The 22943-nt window shown below is 45.2% G+C and overlaps 1 protein-coding gene across 1 annotated transcript in view; it reads left to right on the forward strand.

Moving 5' to 3' along the window:
- The window catches only part of ALK (ALK receptor tyrosine kinase), a 561137-nt gene that overhangs the window by 509357 nt on the left and 28837 nt on the right, over positions 1 to 22943 (forward strand). Inside the window, exons 14-21 of the mRNA XM_026649582.2 lie at positions 1776 to 1907; positions 3014 to 3158; positions 5416 to 5478; positions 7695 to 7793; positions 9240 to 9392; positions 12408 to 12506; positions 14597 to 14783; positions 19814 to 19904. Of these exons, the coding sequence (XP_026505367.1) occupies positions 1776 to 1907; positions 3014 to 3158; positions 5416 to 5478; positions 7695 to 7793; positions 9240 to 9392; positions 12408 to 12506; positions 14597 to 14783; positions 19814 to 19904 (969 nt within the window). The remainder of the gene's footprint in view (positions 1 to 1775; positions 1908 to 3013; positions 3159 to 5415; positions 5479 to 7694; positions 7794 to 9239; positions 9393 to 12407; positions 12507 to 14596; positions 14784 to 19813; positions 19905 to 22943) is intronic.

The following is a 22943-nucleotide window of genomic DNA, read 5'->3' on the forward strand; positions in this document are numbered from 1 at the left end:
CACACACACACACACACACACACACACACACACACACACACACACACGCTCTGATTGACTTTAGGGAGAAAACAGGTGTGAACCACGTGAACATAATTAGTCACCAAATGACTGTTCTTTCTCCTGGGTTAGGGATGGTAATTGTAGTTCTCTGTTGGTCTATTTGAAATGAGTTGGTGTGGACTCAGCTGATTGCCTAGTGAACTAGTGTCCACCACAAAAACTGTCTTGGCGTATGGCACTGATTGGTAGTGAAGCTTTATCCTTAGCTGGTCCCTCAAAGTCAGGACTGAAACAGGTTGGCAGTAGGGCTCAGTGCCTAGGGCACTGGACTGGGAGTCAGGAGACCGGGGTTCTATTCCTGGCTACCACTGACTTGCTGTGTCACTTGGAGCAAGTCATGTCATTGCCAAGTGCCTCGGTTTCCCCATTTGTAAAATGTAGATAGTAACAATACTTACCTGCCTTTGTAAAGCCCATGGAAATCTATGGGTAAAAAGTGGTAGGTGAAAACCAGGTTATTGTTGTTACGGGTAGGAGGAAGTGGGAGGGGTTTGCACTGGCTACATCTGCACTATGATGCACACTAGGGGGGTGATTCCCCTCCTTGTGTACGCATACTGAGCTAGCATGAGTATAAATTGTGTGGCTGTGGCAGCAGCAGCAGTGGAAGGGTGACTGAGCTGTGCCGAATATACCCACCGGTTTCTGTCAGGTTTGTACTCTGCACAGCTCAGCCTCGCCTCTGCTGCCGCTACCCATGGTAGCACAGCTACACGGCTATTTATACTTACGCTAGCTCGGTGAGAGCTAGCATGAGTATGTGCATCACTGCTGGAAGTAGGGGTGCTGTGGCTTGAAGTGGCTTCCATCGTATACAGGGTTTACAGTTTGGTTCAATGGCTCTTAGCACCCCCACTGTACATATTGTTCCAGCGTCCCTGAGTATGTGCGCACGAGTAGAGGAATCATACCCCCTAGCACGTAGAGTAGAGTCACCCTTAGGTTATGCCATACCTCTCCTGTGGATAAATATAGGACATCAGTTTCTAGGGATGTCTATTTGCCTCTTTTGATCAGCACTCATAGGCGCCGACTCCGTGGGAGCTCCGGGGCTAGAGCACCCACAGGGAAAAAAGGGTGGGTGCTGAGCACCCACCGGCAGCCCCCCTAGCAGCACCACCCTCCCCCCCCAGCACCTCCCACCCGCTGGTGGGCCCTGAAGATCAGCGCCTTTCCCTCACTCCCCGCGCCTCCCACCTGCCGCAAACAGCTGTTTCGCGGTGTGCAGGAGGAGTGAGGACGTGGCATGTTTGGGGGAGGGGGTGGAACTGGGCGGGAAGGGGTGGGGCCTTGAGAGAAGGGGTGGAGTGGGGGCAGGGCCTGGGTCAGAGCCGGGGGTCGAGCACCCCCCCAGCATTTTGGAAGATCAGTGCCTGTGTCAGCACTGGATTCATTTTTAAAGGATTCAGTTTTAAAAAGCCAGAAATTCCTCTGGCCAGTAGCAGAGCAAAAGGTGACACTCTTGTAGGAGAGTGTGAGCCTGCTTCTCCTCCCTTTGGAGGCAGAGGCAAAATTCCCTTTGGTTTTGGTGGAAGCACATTTAGACCATTGGTTTGCAAATGCAGGGGAGGGAGGCATATGAGGCCGGACTAGATGCCCTCCTGAGGTCCCTTCCAACCCTGATATTCTATGATTAGCTGATGAACTTACTTTGTGTGTGCAGCAAAATGGAAGCTCCTTGTCTGAACTCAGACTTGCTGTTCTATCTGCAGACTAACCATGTTATACAGAAAGTATGCATTGGAGAGAATAACGTGATTGAAGAGGAGATTCGAGTGAACAGGAGTGTCCATGAATGGGCAGGAGGAGGTGGTGGAGGGGGAGGAGCAACGTATATATTTAAGGTACAGGAACATAGCCATTATATCCTATTACATAAAAATGCTGCACACTACCTAGACTTTTACGTGAATGCCATCCTTTGTTTAGTAAGTGCCCCCTACAATGTACCCTGGAGCACCAAGAACTCTCTGGGCCTGATTCTCACTTACACTAAGGACCCTTTAAACCGCTCCCACAGAATAAACAAGCCTTAAAGTGAGCTTAAATATAACTTATATTTACAATTTATGGCTGTGGATGCACAGAGGTCCTGAGCCCTTATTGAGCTGAATGGCCCTGTTCATACCTCTTCAAGCGTTTGCTAAGGCTGTCTGCTGACTCAGGCAGGGTCACTGGATCAGTTTACATTCACATTTTTAAAGTTTACCTTGCAACCACAAGGACTAAAAATATATTTTTTTATTGTGACCTGAGATTCTGGAGCACAGTTCTGTCCAATGGGTAAATTCCACGGCAGTTTCTTGAGCTGTGGAATCACAGAATACACAAGGCCCTATAGCCTTTGACTTCTGCTGTGCTATGGCATATGAACAATTGGGATCAGCCTTTATGCTCTGCCGTAGGTGTAGCCTTTCAGCCAAAGACCATTGATCTCCACTGCAGGTCATTTACATTTTATCAAAAGTTGGCTAATCAATCAGCATTCATCCCGACTCCCAGTTTTATGTGTTCTCAATATGCTTCAAATCAATAGACTTGTACCATATCATAGTAACTCTGCACACTCAAGTAGCTCCCAAAGTGATAATCCCCTGCAAAGTGGAGCCACTGTACTGCACTACACAGAGCAGTGTACCTTAGAGCTCTTGTAATTGATATACTACATCATACAGGGTAACATTACATGCTTTACAAGATCCGTGAGCACTGGCATGCACAATACATATAGCCATCGAAGCTGCTGTTCTCCACTGAACATGGTACGATTAGTACTGTCCATTAATCTTTGGATGCAGGTACATGAATAAGGCAATTGTAATTTGGACTGCTCAGCAGTCCTAGGGACTTGCTTAGTGCAACATGAAGTAACTAGCGTGTGAGATGAACTTGTATTTGCATGTTGACACAGCGTAAACCCTAGCTTCATTTCTCAATTCACCCTGTTAAGATGGAGAATGGAGAACCAGTCCCCTTGATAATTGCAGCAGGAGGTGGTGGCAGGGCCTACAGGGCCAAAACAGATACTTTTCATCCAGAAAGGCTGGAGAATGATTCATCTGTTCCAGGGCTGAATGGAAATTCAGGAGCTGCAGGTAAGGAACATTTACTCTGTTCAGAAAATCTTTCCCAGACCTGAAGAAGAGCTCTGTGTAAACTCCAAAGCTTGTCTCTCTCACCAACAGAAGTTGGTCCAGTAAAGGATATTACCTCACCCACCTTGTCTCAGCAAATCTTTGAGGGACAGAACATAAGATGCAAAAATGTGAGACTCTCACATCCCTGTAGACATGGAAATCATGTAGCATTTCTACAGCATAGCTTCCCAGGCTAGTGCAAACAGGTTAGCAGTCCCTGCAAAAAGGTCAATGGCTGAACGAGCCACAGAGGTGGGGACCACCCTCTCGCATCAGGGCAAGTGCATTCTCTATGAGTAGCTTGTGTTTCGGCGGTCTCTGCTTACAGAACCAAAAAAACAGAGATGGGCAGGACCTATTGTCATCCAGTCCATCTCCCTGCCAAGGCAGGATTGTTCCCTACAGAACATTGTCTAGTTTCGTTCTCGGATTGTACTGTTCTGTGGTTAGTGGACTTCAGTCTTACAGACAATCAGTCTGGCACCTTTCCCAAGCATGAAATTCACTTTAATCTCCGTATGTTTGTTTGTTTTGTTTCCTGAGACTGAAAAGCCTCTTCCATAGCTCTGTAATGTCCAGCGCTTTGGATCTTGAACCTTCAATCATCATGAACCCTGCAAAAATAAACAAAATCACAATTAACAATATTTAGTGTTTACGGATGTGGTAGTTTGTACAATTTCAAACTAACTCACCCCAATCCTTGTCTGAAAGAGAGAAGTATTAGTATCCCCAATTTACAGATGGGGAATGGAGGCACAGAAATGGGTTTTTTAATGTTCCAAACTGAATGCTTTGTAGTGGGGACTGCATAGAGAGCAGAGGGCTGGAAGTCAGGACTCTTAATTTTCTTCTTGACATCCACTTACTTTGTGGCCTTTGGCAAGTCACTTAACCTCTCTAGGCCTCTGTTTGGCCACCTATAAAATGGGGATAATGCTTCTCTACATCCAGGGCTGTTGTGAGCTTTAACTAATTACTGTTTGTTAAGTACATTGAGCTCCTCAAATGAAAGGCACCAGTAGTGCTAGTAAGAATCACTGTAGTATTTTAGACTATTAAAGAGTATAAGCACAACTCTTTGATATCAGAAAATTAGATGTCTCAAGGTAGTAGAAATATTAGTTAGAATTTGGTTTCAAGAAAAATGGTTTGTGTTGGGTGGTCCATTAATTTAAAAGATAATTAAATATTTGTTTGAAAAACATATTTCAGACCCCAGGCTGGTGACAGAGTAATAGAAAGTTAGTTCCTCCCTCATCCACTCTACTTCCCATAGCTTGAGCTCAGGTTTCTGCGTATAACTTGTCAGTGTGGAGGAAGCCATTCACCCCCACCACTGCACAAACTCAAGTTATTCAGGATTTGTATGGCAAACTAAAGAGTTGTGGTGGTGAAGGGTTACTCCAACTTCCCCATTCTCACTGTGCTGCACGCTCTGGCCACTTGAAACTTCACAGCAACAGCAAGGATATGCTTAAATCCTCCTGCTCCAAAAAGTGCTAGCAACTACAGTCAAGCTAAAGGAGATTCTGTGTTAGCTGTCACTAATATGAGACCAAAGACACACACTTGAGAATATCTGATTTCATCCTGTAGAGGGCAATAGAGCACATACACAGTAGCCGGTCCATTACAGTTAGAGCTAGTCAAAATGTTTCAATCAAAAAAAGTTGGTGAAGAAAAATTGCATTTTTAATTAATTTATTTGCAGAAAAATGTTTCTTTTAACATTTTCTATGGGTTTTTTAGTGAAAAAATTATTTCAGTATTTTTTGAAAACCAATAACCTTTTGAAAACCAAAAAAGTTTTGGGTTTCGTTTTTCATGAAAAAACTGGAAAATTTCCTCAAAAAAAAAAAAAAAAATCCTATGTCCTCCTACATCCCCACACACACTCACATTTTTCATCTCTTTACATTTTTCATGGAAAAATACCATTTTCTGACCAGCTCTCATTACAGTATTACACTTCTTTTATAGATGGATGAAAAGAGGCACAGAGAGTTTGTGGTGGCCACAAGTCATACACAGCCAGTTAGTGGCAGACTGGCAATAGAACCCAGCAGTCCTGACTCCCATCCCATTCTCTCACCACTAGATGATGATCTCCCTTGCAGCTGACGTGTTTGGAATGAGCATTCATTCTGCTGATATATATATTTTGGATGTAACAGAAACTTACATGGGCTGCTTTCTCTTTTCTTAACTGCAGGTGGTGGAGGTGGCTGGAATGATAACACTTCCTTCCTGTGGTCAGGAAAGTCCTTGCTGGAAGGTGCTACTGGAGGAAAATCCTGCCCCCAGGCCATGAAGAAGTGGGGGTGGGAGACAAGAGGGGGTTTCGGAGGGGGTGGAGGGGGGTGCTCCTCAGGTGGAGGAGGCGGAGGATATATAGGTAAAGTGGCTTCATGTTCAAGGTGTCCCTTCCCCTCCTTTAGTGCTAACAGTCAGCAAAACACTGATCAAAAATTCTCCTATAGCTAGTATATATGATTGTTATGTAATAGGATGTCTGTGTGTCGCCTTTTTAGCTCTGGATGAACTTATGTTGTTTAGCCTTTAAGCAAACAGCCGGATGTCAGTTCTTCAGCTGGAATCCTGGCTTTGCATTGTGGAAAACTATGCCATCAAGATCCTGCTGTGATTCTTGACTCATAATTATATATTGAGTCTTTCATTTCTTGGCCATGATGCTGAAGAAGCAGGAGCCATAGGCTTTGCATTCCTGTTGTCAAGACCAGCATCTGGGGGCATTTGCCATGGAGTCTGATGGCCAGTGTTTGCACTTAGGGTATGTCTACATTGCAGAGTTAACCCGGGTTTTAGTCTTCACCCCACTTACCATCCATGCAGGGGGGAAAGAAAACACCCTTTATCCGGGTCTGGAGCCCAGGCTAGCTGACCCAGCTGAGGGGTGGTGAGAGCCATGACTCCACTTTAACTCAGGCTGAAAACCACCTACTGTTCAGTGGGGACACAGGCTAAATCATTCGAGTCCTCCAAAGCTCTTACCACCATTCCCTGTGAAGGAGAGACAAATTCTCCCACAATTGGCTGGGAAAGAAATCCTAGAGTGTCTCAGCATGAAAAACCATGGTGTATTCCCCCAGAAACACACAGGCAAGTGTGGAAATAGCCAGATATGGCTTTGCAGTGGAGGTGCTCTCACCCGAGCAGGGCTAACCCAGATGCTCAGACCCTGGTGCCAATTACCGGGTTAACGGTGCAGTGTAGACATAGCCTTAAAGGAGATTCAGCATGAGCAGTGGCAATCCAAGCTTTCTCCACACTGCCCTAAGACCAGCATGCCTCAACCCTAGAGGAATAACCTCTAAGGGCAAGGCAGGTATTTTGGTCTCCATAGTCCAATCCTTGGCTCTTGTGCTAAGACTGCCAACAAGGGAGGCCAATTAATGACAGCTATGATGGTGGCTTTCATCAACAAGGAACTGAACGGAGGCCACTAATTCCTTTCCAGTAGGCTCCAGGTCAGCCGTCAGATGGTAATGACACTGAATTACTACTGATATGGGCCAGACTGAAAGCCGTCACCATAGGGTGAACAGCTCCACAACTCATAATCAGTCCCTGTGGCCACCCATCTCTTCAGCTGTGGTGGACTTCTTACCCCTGGTTATCCACCACTGTGGCTTGAAATCAGGGCAATCGTAGACTCAAAACACTGCAAGGAAGTAATTAGCCTGAATTCCTAGCTTGACCACCTGCATTGTGCTGATATTATGTGTAACGATTTTTTCAACAGAATGCCTCATGTAAGATACTTTTGTTTGCAGTATGCTATTTTCTCCCCTGCCAAAGGTGATGAAAGTGGAAAAACAACCCTCTCTTTTGTGGGGGGGGGAGGAAGGGCATCTGTGCATGTTAACAGATCAAATATTGGTCTACAGCTCCGCTTCTGAGATCCTCTGCTTGTCCAAGGCACACTTGAACATTTCCCAGGCAAGCTCCTTCAGTCCCCCATCGCTGTTGGACCACCCTGGCCCAAGGGGTGTAGAGGAGAGAAAGCAGATCAGCTGACTGTTACTCCCAGTGCTGGTGGAGTACGTAGCCTGATCAGCACCTGTGCGGAATTAACCCTTATGCACTGGCATTGACCAGTCTGCTAGCCAAATGACTGCATAGGACGATCTGTTCATATGTTTTTCACAGCATCCGAATGATTAAAGGTGATGTTTGTGCTTAGTGGGCAATGGTCTGCTTGGGACTGAGTTGAAAGATTAATTTGCTTAATTAAGAGCCACAAGCGTTATTAAGCCGAAATCCCAGAAGTGAAAGGCCAATAGTCCGTACCACTATCCACTAAACCTTTCCACCATCCATTAAACATCCCAGTTGGATATTTTGACTGATTAATTGCCCTTTCTCATTTGGATGCTTCATACTGTGAATTTGCCTGCATGTTGCAATTCTTAACTGTATTTTAGATCTAGTGAACCACAGTATGTTAAGGTACCTTCTGATTTGACATAGGTGGCAATGCTGCAGCGGACAATGACCCAGAGATGGATGGGGAGGATGGTGTGTCCTTTATTAGTCCACTGGGTACTTTATACACCCCCGCACTAAAAGGTATTGATATCGGTCCGAAATCAGTTCTCATGAGTTTCCTTCATGTTTAGAGTAGGCTGTGTCTGGAAATCTTTGAGATCCTTAGATAGAAAATGTAGATTAGTGTGGTTGTGAACACCAAGGAAGGAGAGAAGTTGTTTAGTGTAGTCCAGTGAGGAATAAGGAGATGAAAGGGAGCAAAGAAAAAAATGGAGGCTGTTGGGGAAACATTTCCTAACAGTGAGAAGTGGTGGAAGCTTCATTTCTTAAGTCGCTTAAAACTGGACTGGACAATGAACCCAAGAAATACTGTAGGGAACAAATTGTTATAATGTGTGTAATAAGGCAGCCAGTAGGGGGAGTAGGCAGACTGTTAAACAAGGACATTTGTGGGTGTTCCAGTGTTGTGTTGTATGTTGTTGGCAACTGTGGCAAGTGTGGGTCTGTGGAGCTACTGCCGGGATAGGTGTGTTGCCTGAAATAAAAGATGTTACTCAACGAAGTTGGAATACGTCTGGTTTACAACAATCTACGACCACAATCCAGTCCTGGGTGGAGCACGGACTAGATGATTTAGCAGACCCCTCTCCCCAAGCTGTCAGCCTGTGATTTATATGTTGTGCTTCTGCTAGTGCTGGAAGCTGAGAGCGATCTTATGGGAAATGTTTCAGTGCTCAGCTCTTCCCCCATTAAAGCGTCTCGTGGGTCAGACTGACAGAGTTGCTGGAGAGGGCAGTGAGGCATTTCCCCCAGTTCCTACAGGTGGAGTGTGCAACCTTGGCAGCCTTCCCAGTCTGTGCTGGCCCCAAGAGTTGAGGACTTGAACTTGATCTCCCCCAGTGGGTAAGTAGGGGATGCTGTGGATGGTTCAGCCCCAGCACAGACTAGGAGGCTCCTGAGGGCTGCCCTAACTTGCATCTCCTCCCCCCACTCCCATAGCCCCAATGGGGCTTGCTGTAGCATGGAGGGCACAGGACTGCTCCTGCAACACTTCCTCCTGGCCTCAGCATGCCCTGGGCCTGCCCCACAATGCCCCTTGTGCTCTGTAGAGGCAATACAAGGCTGGCAGGACGCCTTGCTGCATTGGGGATTTCACTGAAGGGGGTGGGGCTGTGTGGCCACATTGCACCAGCATAGCTGGTTCAACATGGCTACAGTGCAGGTGTCCAAGACAGCTTAGCGGAGGGATTTTTTTTGTAAATGAAAACTATTAGCTGAGATTCCTTCAGTCTCCTCTCCCCTAATGCAGGTGTCAGTGAGAAGTGGGGATACAGTCAGCAGAGAGGGGTGAATGGCAGTCAGGAAAGATTTTCAGATAGGGCCCATCCCACCCGATGTGGGGCACTTGGGCACCATACGCTTGTGCATTTCCCATCCCATAATGCGGCAGTTCTCCTGTTGCTGTCTGCGGAAAGCTCTTGGGTTATCTCTACAATAACAACTCAGCCTCTTTCTTCTGTTCCCTAGTGACAGAGGGGCACGGAGAGGTGGCTATTAAGCTGCACCTCAACTGCAGCCACTGTGAGCTTGATGAGTGTCGTGTTGATCTGGAGACTCAAAAAGTCATTTGCTTCTGTGAGCCTGGGACAGACCTGGCTGACGATGGTGTCTCTTGTGTAGGTAAGAAGGTGCAGGGAGGAAGGGGCTCCTTTGGGATGGGTAGGTCTATGAGTGAATACATAGTGAAAGCCTCTTTAATGACCTGGACTGCAAGACAGCACAGAAGCACTTAGATAGCCTTTCTTTAAAGTCGACCCTGATTAATTATCCCCTTTGTTGCTGGCATTTGCAGTGAAAACGCAGTGCACTTCAGTGGCGAGGAAGCTGGCACATGGGGCAGCACTGCTAATGTGTTTTGCCTTATATACATGCATCATTGGGCAGTTAAGTGATATTTTGCACTGAAGGGGCAAGATATGTGATCTGTGGGTGTGAGTGTCCCTTAAAGAGCCTTTGGTTACATTGACACTGTATCGGGCACAGATCAAAGAGAGAAGCCCTGATCTGAAATTAACTCGCACTCACTCACCCCAAACAAAGAAGGAATTTTCCCAGGGTTGCAATTTGGGGGAGGGAATTGCTCTTTTCTCCCACCTATGCTTAATTTCAAGGTGCTGCCCATGGCCCAGGAGGAAGACAAGTACCTACAGGGTCCCTTCTGTGGGCTGCACCTGGGGCTGCCCTGGAGAGTAGCTCGGGCTCCAGGCCCAGAGACCTGCTCTGTTCCCTGAAACCTGCAGCAGCCGGAGACCCACAAGCAGCCTGGAGCTTGCTCCCCAACCTACCCATCCCAGCTCCAGGGACCCACCTGTCCTCTGGGCTGAAGCAACTGCAATTCTGCTCCAACCTCATCTGGTGCCACACACCCTCACTACTGATTGGCCCTAGTGCTCGGGCTAGAAGCTGTGATTGGCAAAGGTGGCCAGAACATCGGCTGCTAGAGGAGCGATGAAGCACCCTTTGCCCAACGGTGCACTGGGGGCTGCCATCTTGTGCTTCAGAGTCTCAGCTTTTCCTAGGAAAAGCACAGTGAGGTCTCTCCCCTTGCAGCTGTGAAGGGAACTGACTGATTTTGGATTTTTACTTTTTATCCTTCAAAAATCCCAAGAACTTCCAGGGGTCTAAGTGGCCCCTGGGCCTCTGCTGAAAGCTGCCCCCTCTCCACTGAAATCTGAAATGGCGCCCCTGAATTTTCCAGTCAAACTCAACCCTAAGCTTAGGCTTCCCGAGAGGCAGAGATGACATGTCACAGGCATGAGGCAGAGGGAGGGGTAAACATCATGGGAGAGGGGAAAGCAAGGAGGAGAATCTGAGTCAGTGCTTCATTTGAGAGCTGAACGCAAAACATAGGCAAGCAGAGTGGAGTATATTTGCCCTGCTTACACTCAGAGCTCCAGTACTGGGCTTTCCCCACATTTGTACATTAAGAAGAGGTACTGAGTCCAGCAGGTAGAGCGAGGGACTCTAAGCCAGGGTTCTTGGTCCTATTCCCAGCTCTGCCACTGAGTTGGGAAAATTGTTCAACCTCTTTATGTTGCAGTCTCCCCATCTGTAAAATGGGGATAGTCAGATGTATTTATATGGGTGTGGTGATGGTCATCGTTTGCCTTGTGATCCCTGATTGGAAAGTGCTCCATAAGTATTATTAAATGGTAGATATTGCACGGGGGGGGGGAAAGGAATGTTATAAACCAGCTAACACAGCTTCCATGTAGTAGGGTTTTCCCCAGTAGTCATCTGTTCTTTCTGTGTGGATGCATTTAGCAGATGATATACTGCAATTGTCCTCATCCTATTTTCGCTATGACTTGGCATTGATGGCACCACTCAGCCCCCACTGACAATTTAACTCCCCACCCCCACCCCCTGATCCCTGTTTTTATGACCTTGCTTTCAAAGCCAGTGAGTGTGTGTATTAATTTCCTGATAGGAAACCATCTGTTTTTATGGCTCAAACTTAATTGAGGAAAGTGAAACAATGAGCCATTGGAAGTCATAGATCTGGGAGTTGATTGCAGCAGAGGTTATCCTCTGTTTCCTACAGTGCAAGAGTGACAGATGGAGTCAATGGGAGGAGGGATAGAAAAAAATATTACATTAAAAATGACCAGAGGCAGGCCCGCTGATGGGGTGGGGGGATGGGAAGGGGGCAATTGCCCAGGGGCCCGGGTGATTTAAAAGGGCCCAGGGGACCCCAGCCTCCACCACTGGCGGCAGTGCAGCGCAGCAGAGCTAAGGCAGGCTTCCCGCTCGCTCACGCTCCGCGCCACTCCTGGAAGCGGACGGAATGCTCCTACAGCCCTTGGGGGGGCAGGGGGTCTCCGTGCGCTGCCCCCACCCTGAGCACCGACTCCGCAGCTCCCATTGGCCAGGAACTGCGGCCAATGAGACATGTGGGGGCAGTGCCTGTGGGCAGTGGCACGCGGAGACCCCCTGGGCCCCCCATCTAGAAGCCACTTCCAGAGGTGTGTGCTGGTTGCTTTCAGGAGCCACCTGAGGTAAGAGCCGACCCTGACCCCCTCCTGCACCCCTGCACCCAAACTTCCTCCCAGAGCCCCTACCCTGCACCCCCTTCTGCACCCAAACTCCCTCCCAGAGCCTGCACCCCACACCCCCTCCCATACCCAAACTGCCTCCCAGAGCCTGCACCCCCTCCCGCACCCAAACTCCCTCCCAGAGCTTAAACCTGCACCCCCTCCCACACCGCAACCTCCTGCCCCAGCCTGGTGAAAGTGAGTGAGGGTGCAGGAGAGCGAGCGACACAGGGAGGGGGGATAGAGTGAGCGGGGACAGGGCCTCAGAAGGGGCAGGACAGGGGTATGGCCTCAGGGAAGGGGCAGGGCAAGAGTCTTTGGGTTTGCGCAATTAGACAGTTGGCAACCCTACTGGGCGGGCATGTGGAAGCCCTGGCCATGCTGGAAGAGCGCACCCAGCAGCGCAGCTGGCAGCTCGCTGGGCACCAGCCAGCGCAGGCGCAGCACTGCCAAATGTCAGGCGGACCACGTCCACGGCTTGTGCGTGCGCGGGGGCCCATTGACTGTTCTGCCCTGAGGCCCGGAATTGCTGTCGGCCGGCCTGACCATAGGGAGATCAGTTAAAACAAGTAACTCCCCCTTCTTTATGCATCTCTTTCAGCTGACCCCGTGGCTCATCTCCCCCTCTCCTTGGTCTTGTCTGTAGTGACGTCAGCACTGGTGGCTGCTCTCATTCTGGCTTTTTCCGGGATCATGATAGGTGAGTGTCTCATAAAGCAAAATGTGCAGAGAGCAGCAAAAGTGGCAGCATATTGTGCTTCTCACCGAAGCCATTTCTAGTAGAGCCAAGAACGTTGGCATTAGGACTCAAGCTTTACACTGTGTTGGTTGTTTTTTTTTTAATGAAAACTCATCTGTTTTCTTTTTTGATAAATGTTTTTAACCAAAACTACCAACTTAGGGACATTTTTCCTTGTGAAGGGAAAGTTGAAAAAAAATTAGTTTGAGCAATATTTTTACACTTTATATTTCACCAGGCAGTAAATATTGGTATAAATGGATATCCAGGTATAATTAAACTACCATCTTTGTCTTCCTTTTCGTTACTAGCTAGTTGCAAGGTCCTTCCAGTGACTGACTGCAGCATTGCCGTACTTCTCATGATTACATCCTTAAAGAGAGACCGTTGTGTGGTTTGGGGTGTAAAAATGTCAGACCACAATTTCCAATTTTCACTGATTTTAAAGGGAGTTGTGAGTGCTCACACTTTAAAAAAAAAATCAGGACTCTTTTAGTTTAGGGTACCTACAATATGCATTTAGGTGCTTACATTTAGTTACCCAAGTTTGAAGACCTTGGCCTAGATTCCAATTTTACAAATTATGGTTTAGTAAGACATGGATGTTCATGGCCTTTGTCAGAATTTCAATTACATCTTTTTTTAAATTTTTATTTAAACAATCCCATGCCTACATTCCTACTCTAAACATACCAGGATTATTGCACTAATGCATGAGAACCAGTGATTCAAACTAGCCAGTATCCTTCCATTGTCCAAACTGAGGGAAATGCTTTTTGAAAAAACACACACCCAGGTCAGATGGTGACTAGTAAATTAGATTTGTGTAGTTATTTCAGGTGTTGCTATTAATACATACACGTGGTTTCAGATGTACAGTTTCTGTTCTAACAGTATCCCCTTAAGGATCTAATTACTTTTCAGGGAATAGAAGAATAACCAAATTCTTTCTGGCCATCCCTATCATTCTCATTTCAGGAATGAGCAGAGATCTGACCAACCAAACCAAGAGCAATGATAAGGTGAAAGGAGAACTAGGAGGGCTTGATAATAGGTCATTAAATTCATCCCCCTTTGCTAGTGAAAGTTTTCCCCTTAAACTCTTCCTCTCAGTGACTTATCTATCAGAGCAGACATGGGACCTCGTACAGCCACAGTCTTCGGGCCCAGTCTTGCTCCCATTGAAGTCAGTGGCAAAATTACTGTTGGGCCTGTCCATGACTGGGCCCTACTTTGTAAACTTACATGTGGAACTCGAATTACTTTCACAATAAGACTAGCTTTGGTCTGTGATTTCCTAAGAAATGCCTGTCTTCCATAGGTGTGGAGAGCTAACACAACAGCTGAGTGAATTGATTCCGAGACTATAAGAACTGATTTCAGCTTTCCCCCAAATTTGAACCATGTCTGAGGTTTAGAAACATTTGATCAAGTGGATGGGTGTCTTTAAAAACTTTACACTTATCCGCTAGACTCCCTTCATGCTTATGGGAATCAAGAGGGAGTTTCATAAAGTGAAGTCATTTTATTTACACAACTTCATTGTGAGGGGAGAGATTTTACTTCTAAAGAGATTTTAGTGTGAACATTGTGATACAACGCAACTAAGTATGGACTTTTATTCAACTTCCTCATAAGCTAGGCGCTTAACCAAAACCCTGCATCCAAACGCCCTTGAAATTCGGGAAAATTGGATCTGGATACTTTGAAGCCCAGACAAACTCTAACAAAACAGATTTGTTACTTCAGAGTTCACTGCTAGTGGATTTCACCCTATTTTTCAAATCAAGAAATACTGGGCGACTCATGAGTGAGCTTGTTCTTAGCCTAATTTCTAAATCAAACAAGTTGGATAATTTCAGCCTGAGCTTTGGAGAAGCACCCAGACTTCTGCATATACGTGAAGTATAGATGGTTGACAATGCCCCCGTTTATTTTGATTCACTGGAGTCTGAGCACTATACCAGTTCCACAGCACATATGTTCTGTGTTGGTTGCCTTCATGTTCACAATGCAGTCTGCCTCCCTGATTCATTGTGCTCTATTTCCAGTGTATCGCCGGAAACACCAGGAGCTGCAAGCCATGCAGTTGGAATTACAGAGCCCTGAGTACAAACTGAGCAGGCTGCGCACCTCCACTATTATGACGGACTACAATCCCAACTACTGCTTTGCAGGAAAGACCACCTCCATCAGTGATCTCAAAGAGGTGCCTCGGAAAAATATCTCCCTCATAAGGTAAGCTCATCTGTTTGCCTTCCCCATACTTCACCTCATCCACTCATATACACTCTCTTTTACTTACTTACACACACACACACACACACACACACATACACACACGATCTCTCACATTCTCATTCTTTCCATACATTCACACACCTTGGACACACAAAAGAGCTATGGTGGGTAGGGTGGTATTCCATGCTTAACACATGATCATTGTGGGGACTGGACTCCAGCTAGGTCTCCTTAGCCTTTCATAGGCACATTGTTCATCTGTCTTGTAGAAGGAACTGAACAGCTATCACCATGAAGCCCAGTAGTTCAGACCCCAGACATCTTTCTTTCAGGGTCTCAAACATTTTGTGAATACCCTTGTGTTTAGACCAACTATTAACTGATGTAATATGGAGAACATGAGGATTGGAGGAGGTTCATTAAAAGTCTGTGACTGGATTCCTGGCAATGAGAGTGACATCAGCAACTGCAACAACAGCAGTGAGCAATGAGACTGTAGATGCTACCGGACAGTGGGACCCGGACTATAAAAGCCAGAGATGGGGAAATCTATCCATGGGCCTGAGCCACATTAGAATCTGGATCAGAACTTTTAAAAAGATTAGGGGGCCATGGGTTGGGTATCATCTCTAGGAAAGACCTGCAGAATCATCGAGTCCAGCCCCTCTACTATTGCAGGATACAGTCCTCCTCCATAGAGGATATGATGTGATACTGATACTTCATGATCTTAGACACAAAGCCAAAAGACAGGATTAAGAAGCAGGAGGGTATGGGAGATTCAGAGCTTGTATTTCCAAAATCCTTCCTGAGATACAACAGAGATGAAGCCCACAACATCCACTACCACCCTCACTGTGTTGTCAGGTACTTCAGGGCTCCTCTGTCATATCTAATAACTCATTGATCAGAAGTTAGGACTTCCCAATGCAATGTGTGCTGCCAAATGCCTTTACCACCGAGGGTAAAGGAAACAGCTGGGAATTGATGGGGGAGGAGGGATAGGTTTATGAGCCGTAGCAGCTCTGTTTTATATCCCCATTTTACAAAGGGTGGGTTAGTGCTGCAGAGAACAATGATTCAGGCTGACACTTATTGGGAATAATTGATAGCTGCAGTCAAGCCACAGGCAATTTGACTTTGCAGTGTGGGTTAGCTGCCAGGGCTGAGGCCTGACAGTCAGAGAATGTAACATTCTTTATCCTGGCAAGGAGTAAAGCCACTCTAAATTGAACTGTATCTACAGAACAGGTACAGCATGGACAACAATAGCACAAGCTTCCCCCACCCTCGCCCACAAGGCATGTACCTTAACCTTCTCTAGGAGGGACCATGATCTGGGGAGTTCACTCTCTGTGATCTGCTGAGACTGTCCACAGAGGTGCCATTTAGAACTGGAATGAGGCCACCAGCTCAATAGAACGCAGACCACCCAGCAGCCATTCAATCTGGCCATCAGTCTGGGCCTGGTTCATACGAATGACTCGGCATCTCGCTGCATGAGAGAGCCCCTAGAAAGCCCCCTCCGTGTCAGAGTTGAGGAAGAGGAGTATCAGGGGGAGGGCTTGCACTGCCCCTGCCAAAGCTGAACCCCTCAGTGGTTGAAGAGGGGATTCCAGCGCTGTCAGTCCAGCAGCTTCCATCTCCGCTACATTCACCACAGTGGTGGTATGTTGTGTACCTGAGCCCATAATGCCCATGTGATGTGCCGGCTGTTGCACTTAGTGCTTTAACTTTCATTAATTGAAAACCAGAATAAGCAGTGACACAAAACTTCTCTAATGAGCACAATGGAGAAAACGCGCATTAGTGGGATGTACGATTTATTTATTTGCTTTTTTCTCTATCTTGTTTCATAATTAAACCTCAAACCTTCTTCATAATATGTTAACATCTACAGTAACCATTTTTAGCACTTACATAGCACACTGTACTACACAGCCTCTCGCTTGATGCTTTCTTTAAGTGAGATGTATAATTGTATGAGGAGTTGTTAGCAGATTTAGAGTATGGCTATCAAATGAAAAGTGTATCCATGATAGGCCCATCATTTTGAGTTACACAGCAAGTAGACTAAAATTAAACACTGTTCTTGTACTAGTGTAAGAGGACAATGCTGTGTGCTATGTACGACTGTGCCAACACTTTAACTCCAGTACACTGGCTTCATCGGGCATAGTTTGTAGTTTCCAAGGCCAGAAGGGACTATTGTGGTCATCTAGTCTGACCTCCTGTATAGCGCAAGCGATAGAACTGCCCCCAAAGTAATTCCTAGAGCAGAGCTATCAGAAAAACATCCCATCTTGATTTAAAAATTGTCGGTGATGGAGACGATCCTTGGTAACTTGTTCCAATGGTTAATTACCCTCACTCTCAAAAATGTACACCTTATTTCCAGACTGAATTTGTTTAGCTTCAACTTCCACCCATTGAATTGTGTTATACCTTTCTCTGCTAGCTGAAGAGCCCCAGTATTGAATATTTGTTCCCCATGTAGGTACTTATAGACTGTAATCAAGTCAATCCTTAACTTTCTCTTTGTTTGAGAGAGCTCTCTGAGTCTATCACTAGAAAACCTGTCTTATAACCCTTTAATTAGTCTCGTGGTTCTTCTCTGAATCCTCTCAAATTTATTAACATCCTTCTTGAACTGTGAGCACCAGAACCGGGGACACTATTCAGAGGTAAAATAACCTCTATACACCTACTTGAGATTTCCCTATTTATGCATGCCAGGATTGTATTAGCTCTTTTGGCCACAGTGTGACACTGTCAGTTTGTGTTCAGCTGATTATCCACCATGACCCCCTAAATCTTTTTCAGAGTTACTGCTTCCCAGAATAGAGTTCCCCATCCTGTAAATATGGCCTACGTTCTTTGTTCATAGATGTGCACATTTACATACTGTATAGCCATGTTAAAATGCATATTGTTCGCTTGCGCCCAGTTTTCCAACTGATCTGGATTGCTCTGAATCAGTGACCTGTCCTCTTCATCATCTACCACTCCCCCAATTTTTGTGTCATCTGCAAACTTTATCAGTGATGATTTTATTTTTTCTTCCAGGTTCTTGATAAAAATGTTAAATAGCATAGGGCCAAAGACCAAGCCCTGTGGTACCCCACTGGAAACACACCCATTCAATGATGATGTCCCTTTTACATTTATATTTTGAGACCTGTCAGTTAGCCAGAGTTTAATCCCTTTAATGTATGCCATGTTAATTTAACATCATTCTAATTTTTAATCAAAATGTTGTGCGGTACCAGGTCAAACACTTCACAGAAGTCTAAGTATATTACATCAGAATTATTACCTTTATCAACCAAACTTGTAATCTCATTAAAAAAAAAGGGGGGATATCAAGTGAGTTGGACAGGATCTATTTTCCATAAACCAATGTTGATTTGCATTAATTACATTACCCTCCTTTAATTTTTTAATTCTTTATTAATCGAGTCCCACATCAGCCGCTCCAGGATCGATGTCAGGCTGACAGACCTATCCTCTTTGCCCTTTTTAAAAACTGGTGCAACATTAGCTTTCTTCCAGTCTTCTGGAACTTCCCCAGTGCTCCAAGACTTATTGAAAATCAATGTTAATGGTCCAGGAAGTTCTTCAGCCGGCTCTTTTAAAACTCTTGGATGCAAGTTATCCAGAGCTGCTGACTTTAAAATATTCAACTTTAGTAGCTTCTGTTCAATGATCATCTCAGACACTAGTGGAATGGAAAGAGGGTTATCATCACTATAAGATGAGACTATATCGTCTGTTTTTCTCCAAATACAGAACAGAAATATTTATTGAACACTTCTGCCTTTTCTGCATTATTGTTGGTAATTCTACCATTTCCATCTAGTAATGGACCAATACCATGGTCAGGATTCTTTTTATTCCTAATATTTTTAAAAAATCCTTATTGTCCTTAACTCTGCTGGCCACAGATTTCACCTTGTGTCCCTTGGCTTTCCTTATCAATTTTCTATAATTTCTAACTTCAGATGTATATTCATTACTATCAACTTCCCCCTTGTTCCATTTGTAATGATATATATTATATTTATTTTTTATAGCTGCATTCACTTCCTTTCTAAACCAATTTTTTAACCAGCACAGCTTTCTTCCTCGATTATGCGATTTTGGCTGTTTTGGCATCTAGTGTAAGGTGTTCTTTATTATAATTCATGTTTTTCTGATTAAATTCTTCCTCCCAGCTAGTTTGATTCATCATTCTTTTCAGCTTTGTGAAACTGATCCTATTAAAGCGTGTGCGAGCACACACACACACACACACACACACAGAGATCTAGATGATATATACACACGTGTGTGTGTGTGTGTGTGTATATATATATATATATATATATATATAAAAATATATTACTAGTCTGGACTTTATTCTGCTTGTACATTATAAATGTGATCAAGTCATGATCACTTGTACCTAAGCTACCATTAATGTTTAATGTTGTGATCAGTTCTTCTTTATCTGTTAAGACAAGGTCTAATAAAGAATTCCTCCAACATATGTCACTCACATTGAAATCTCCCTTGATCATGTAGCTTTTTTTCCTACACACTACAGATGGGTATATAAGAAGCCCGTCATCTTGTTCCCTAGTGTGATTTGATGCTCAGTAGCAGACACTTACTAGTACCCCATCTTGTGCTTTATCTGTTAGGACATTGATCCATAAGCATTCAAGATCACTTTCCTCCGAGTTATCAGTGACTCAGAAATGGGTTATTATACATTAAGGATCCACAAGCTGTTACTTGTAAGGGCCACCTCCCCTAGCACTTTTTACATTGTAGGTCAAAGATAGACAAAATCGAGATTGGAAATCAAGCCATGCTCCCACAAATGACTGTGCAGAGTGTTACCAATTGCATGGCCAAGACTGAAGGTTCAGTTCTTCATATTTTACTGTCATAGAAGCTATACCCATGTTCTGTTTCCTGTGATCAGAACATTACAGTGTGCATGCTCTGCATTAAAACCTCCTTATCTTTTCTGGTTTATCCAGGGGCTTGGGCCATGGAGCCTTTGGCGAAGTATATGAAGGTCAGGTGGTGGGGATCCCCAGTGACCCCAGTCCCTTGCAGGTGGCTGTGAAGGTAAGTGACGATATGTGAATAATCACAGTAGTAACACTTCATGCATCTTTCATCCAGGGGCCTCAAAGCATTATAAAAACATTGATAAATTAAGCCTCACAACACCTCTGGAAGATAGGTATGAATTGTCCCTGTTTTGCAGTTAGGGACACTGAGGCACAAAACAGGTGAGATGATTTCCCTAGGGTCACTTGGGCAGAGTAATACCACCTAGCTTTTACATAGCGCTTTTCATCCATAGATCTCAAAGCCCTTTACAAAGGACAGTAGGTATCACTGTGCCTGTTGTACATGATCTACTGACTCCCTAGTCCAGTGCCCTGTCTTTGCCATGGGCCATGTTGCATCATTCACAATCCCCTGCCCCGATCACTAGCCAGGCTCCCATGGTCTCTTCTGGTGCTGCAGGCATCATGTCCATCAACAAGATTGTTTATTTTCAGAATCTCTGAGAAATTAATCCAGCTGACTCAACCTTATCTAAATGAGAAATTGCATTACAGAGAACTTTATTTCCAAGCTGTCAGCTTGCATCTATTACCATCCAACCATGTTCTGTGTGATGTCTGACATTGCTGTAAGTGAAGCTAACACATGGCTGGTAATGATGAGCTCCAGCAACGGGGATACTAGAGCCCAGTAATCATTCGGCTGTTACCATTTATAAAAAGCCACTAATGAACTGTGATGACTTGCATCCTCTCAGTTTGGGAAGGCAGCTTATTGCCTGGGAAGCCAGCTTATTGTTTCAGTTCTGCAGCATGATGCCCTCTGCTATGTGTAACCGATGCGCAGCAGTGCTGATCTATGGAGGTGGCATGCACTTCCATGTCTGCTCCATTATAGTGCAGCTCAACAGAAAGGACCATATGCACAACAAGAGGCATGTATATCCTTTCTCTCTTCCCTTCTTTCCTTGGGGGTTCATTTACACCTTTGGGGGAACCCTGAGGAGCCCCACTACATCCCCCTCCCTCTACCCTCTGAACTATCCTGATCATCAAGTCCCTGCTTCAAAGCCATCATCTTCTCATCATGAAAGGGCTGAGCAAGCCTCCCCTTCAATCCCAGCCAATACCATGCTTCGCACAACCAAAGGGGTCACTACTGGACGGTAGCATTCCTGTCCATTGGGTTGATATGCCCGTTAGTGTGTGAGGGTGTTAGACCATATAAAAGAATCTCCAACTACTCTCTTAGAAACTCTTCCAATGATCAGTGATGACATATCTGCCGAATGAGTATCCCTGCGTGACACGATCTGTAACACTGTTCTGGATTGTGTTGGGAATACGAAATGCCATCATGCAGAGTGGTGTGACAACAGTGATCCTGAAATATCAAATATCCTTGATGTCAAGCGACAAGCGCATGCCATGCTCATAGCTGACCCACTCTCTGGGTCGAAAAAGGCCAGATATGAGGCAGCTTGCAGCACACTCCAGCGCAAACTCCGCCAAATGCAAAATATGTGTTTGACTGTAAAGCAGAAGAACTACCCACCCTAGCAGATAAACATGACTCCAAAGGTTTCTGTGAAGCGGTCAAAGCTGTGTACAATCCTACCCAGTCTGCCTTGACGCCACTAACAAGTGCTGATGGTGACTCTCTCATCACAGGTTGCACTGCCATCTACCAACAGTGGCATGAACGTTTTAGTGAACTACTTAATCATTTTTCTACTGTTTCTCATGAATCACTGGATAATGTCCACAAATTGCCCACATCTAATGCATTTGCCAATCCACCCATACGTGCCAAGGCATTGAAAGCTGTTGAAGTAATGAAAAATAACAAATCTCCTTATCCTAATGCCATTCCAACTGAAGTTTTCAAGCATGGAGGAAATCTTCTTATTGACAGGATTTTTGAATCTTTGTTACATGTCTGGCTTCATATCGCAATAACTGAAAGATGCCAACATCGTCATTGTCTATAAGCATGAAGACTCAAAGAATGACTGTGGTAGCTACTGTAGTATCTCTTTGCTGTCTGTGACCAGCAAGATTCTTGCATGGATCCTCCTGAATTAACTCCTGACCCAATCGTTGACAATGTTCTATCTGAGTTAGTGTGGCTTTTTGTGCTTAAAGGAGCACTGTTGACATGATTTTCCTCATTCAACAATTACAGAAAAAATGTCACAAACAACACCAACCTTTGTACATCGTGTTTCTTGATCTAATTAAGGCATTCAACATGGTCAACTGCACTGCCATCTGGAAATTGCCCGCTAAATTTGGATGTCCAGACAAATTTATTAACATCACTCAGCAATTCCATGAAGGCATGGCTGAAGGAGTTAATATTGATGGTGATGTAACAGATCCATTTCCAATCACAAACAAGGTAAAGCAAGGATGTGTCCTCGTTCCTAGCCTTTTTGGTCTATTCTTTGCTGCGATGTTACAGAAAGTCCTTTGTGGGTCTTGAAATGGCATGTTAATATGCTTCTGCACTGATAAGCTCTTCCATCTTTCCTGTTTACGTGCAAACACCAAGCTGATAGATGCATTGGGCCAGGAACTGCTGTATGCCAATGATTGTGTCTTGATGGCACACTCTGAAGCAACTCTACAAGATCTTACAAACCACTTTGCTGTGGTGGCTCGTAATTTTGGCCTCACTGTCAGCGAACGAAAAGCAAGGTTATGTACTAGTCAGCTCCTCAACAACCTTACCAAGACCCATCAATGATCTTGAAAGGTGCCACACTCCAAGCCATCAAACAGTTTACTTATCTCGCTAGCACATTGGACAACGAAGCGACAATTGACCACAAAGTTGATACATGAATTAAGAAAGCTAATGCTGCATATGATTACCTCCAGCACCAAATCTGGAAGCAACATGGAATCTGACTACAGAAAAAATCAAAGTCTATAATGCTGTTGTCCTCAAAACTTTGCTCTGTGGGTGCAAAACATGGACCTGTTATAAATGGCACATAAAAATCTAGACAGTTTCCATTTATGACACCGATGATGGTTGCTGGGCATCAGATGGCAGGACTGGGTTTCTGATATGGAATTCCTGGCA

The sequence above is a fragment of the Terrapene carolina genome, unplaced genomic scaffold, assembly GCF_002925995.2.
Source record: "Terrapene carolina triunguis isolate 2854851 unplaced genomic scaffold, T_m_triunguis-2.0 Scaffold85, whole genome shotgun sequence".
Classification (NCBI taxonomy): Eukaryota; Metazoa; Chordata; order Testudines; family Emydidae; genus Terrapene; species Terrapene triunguis.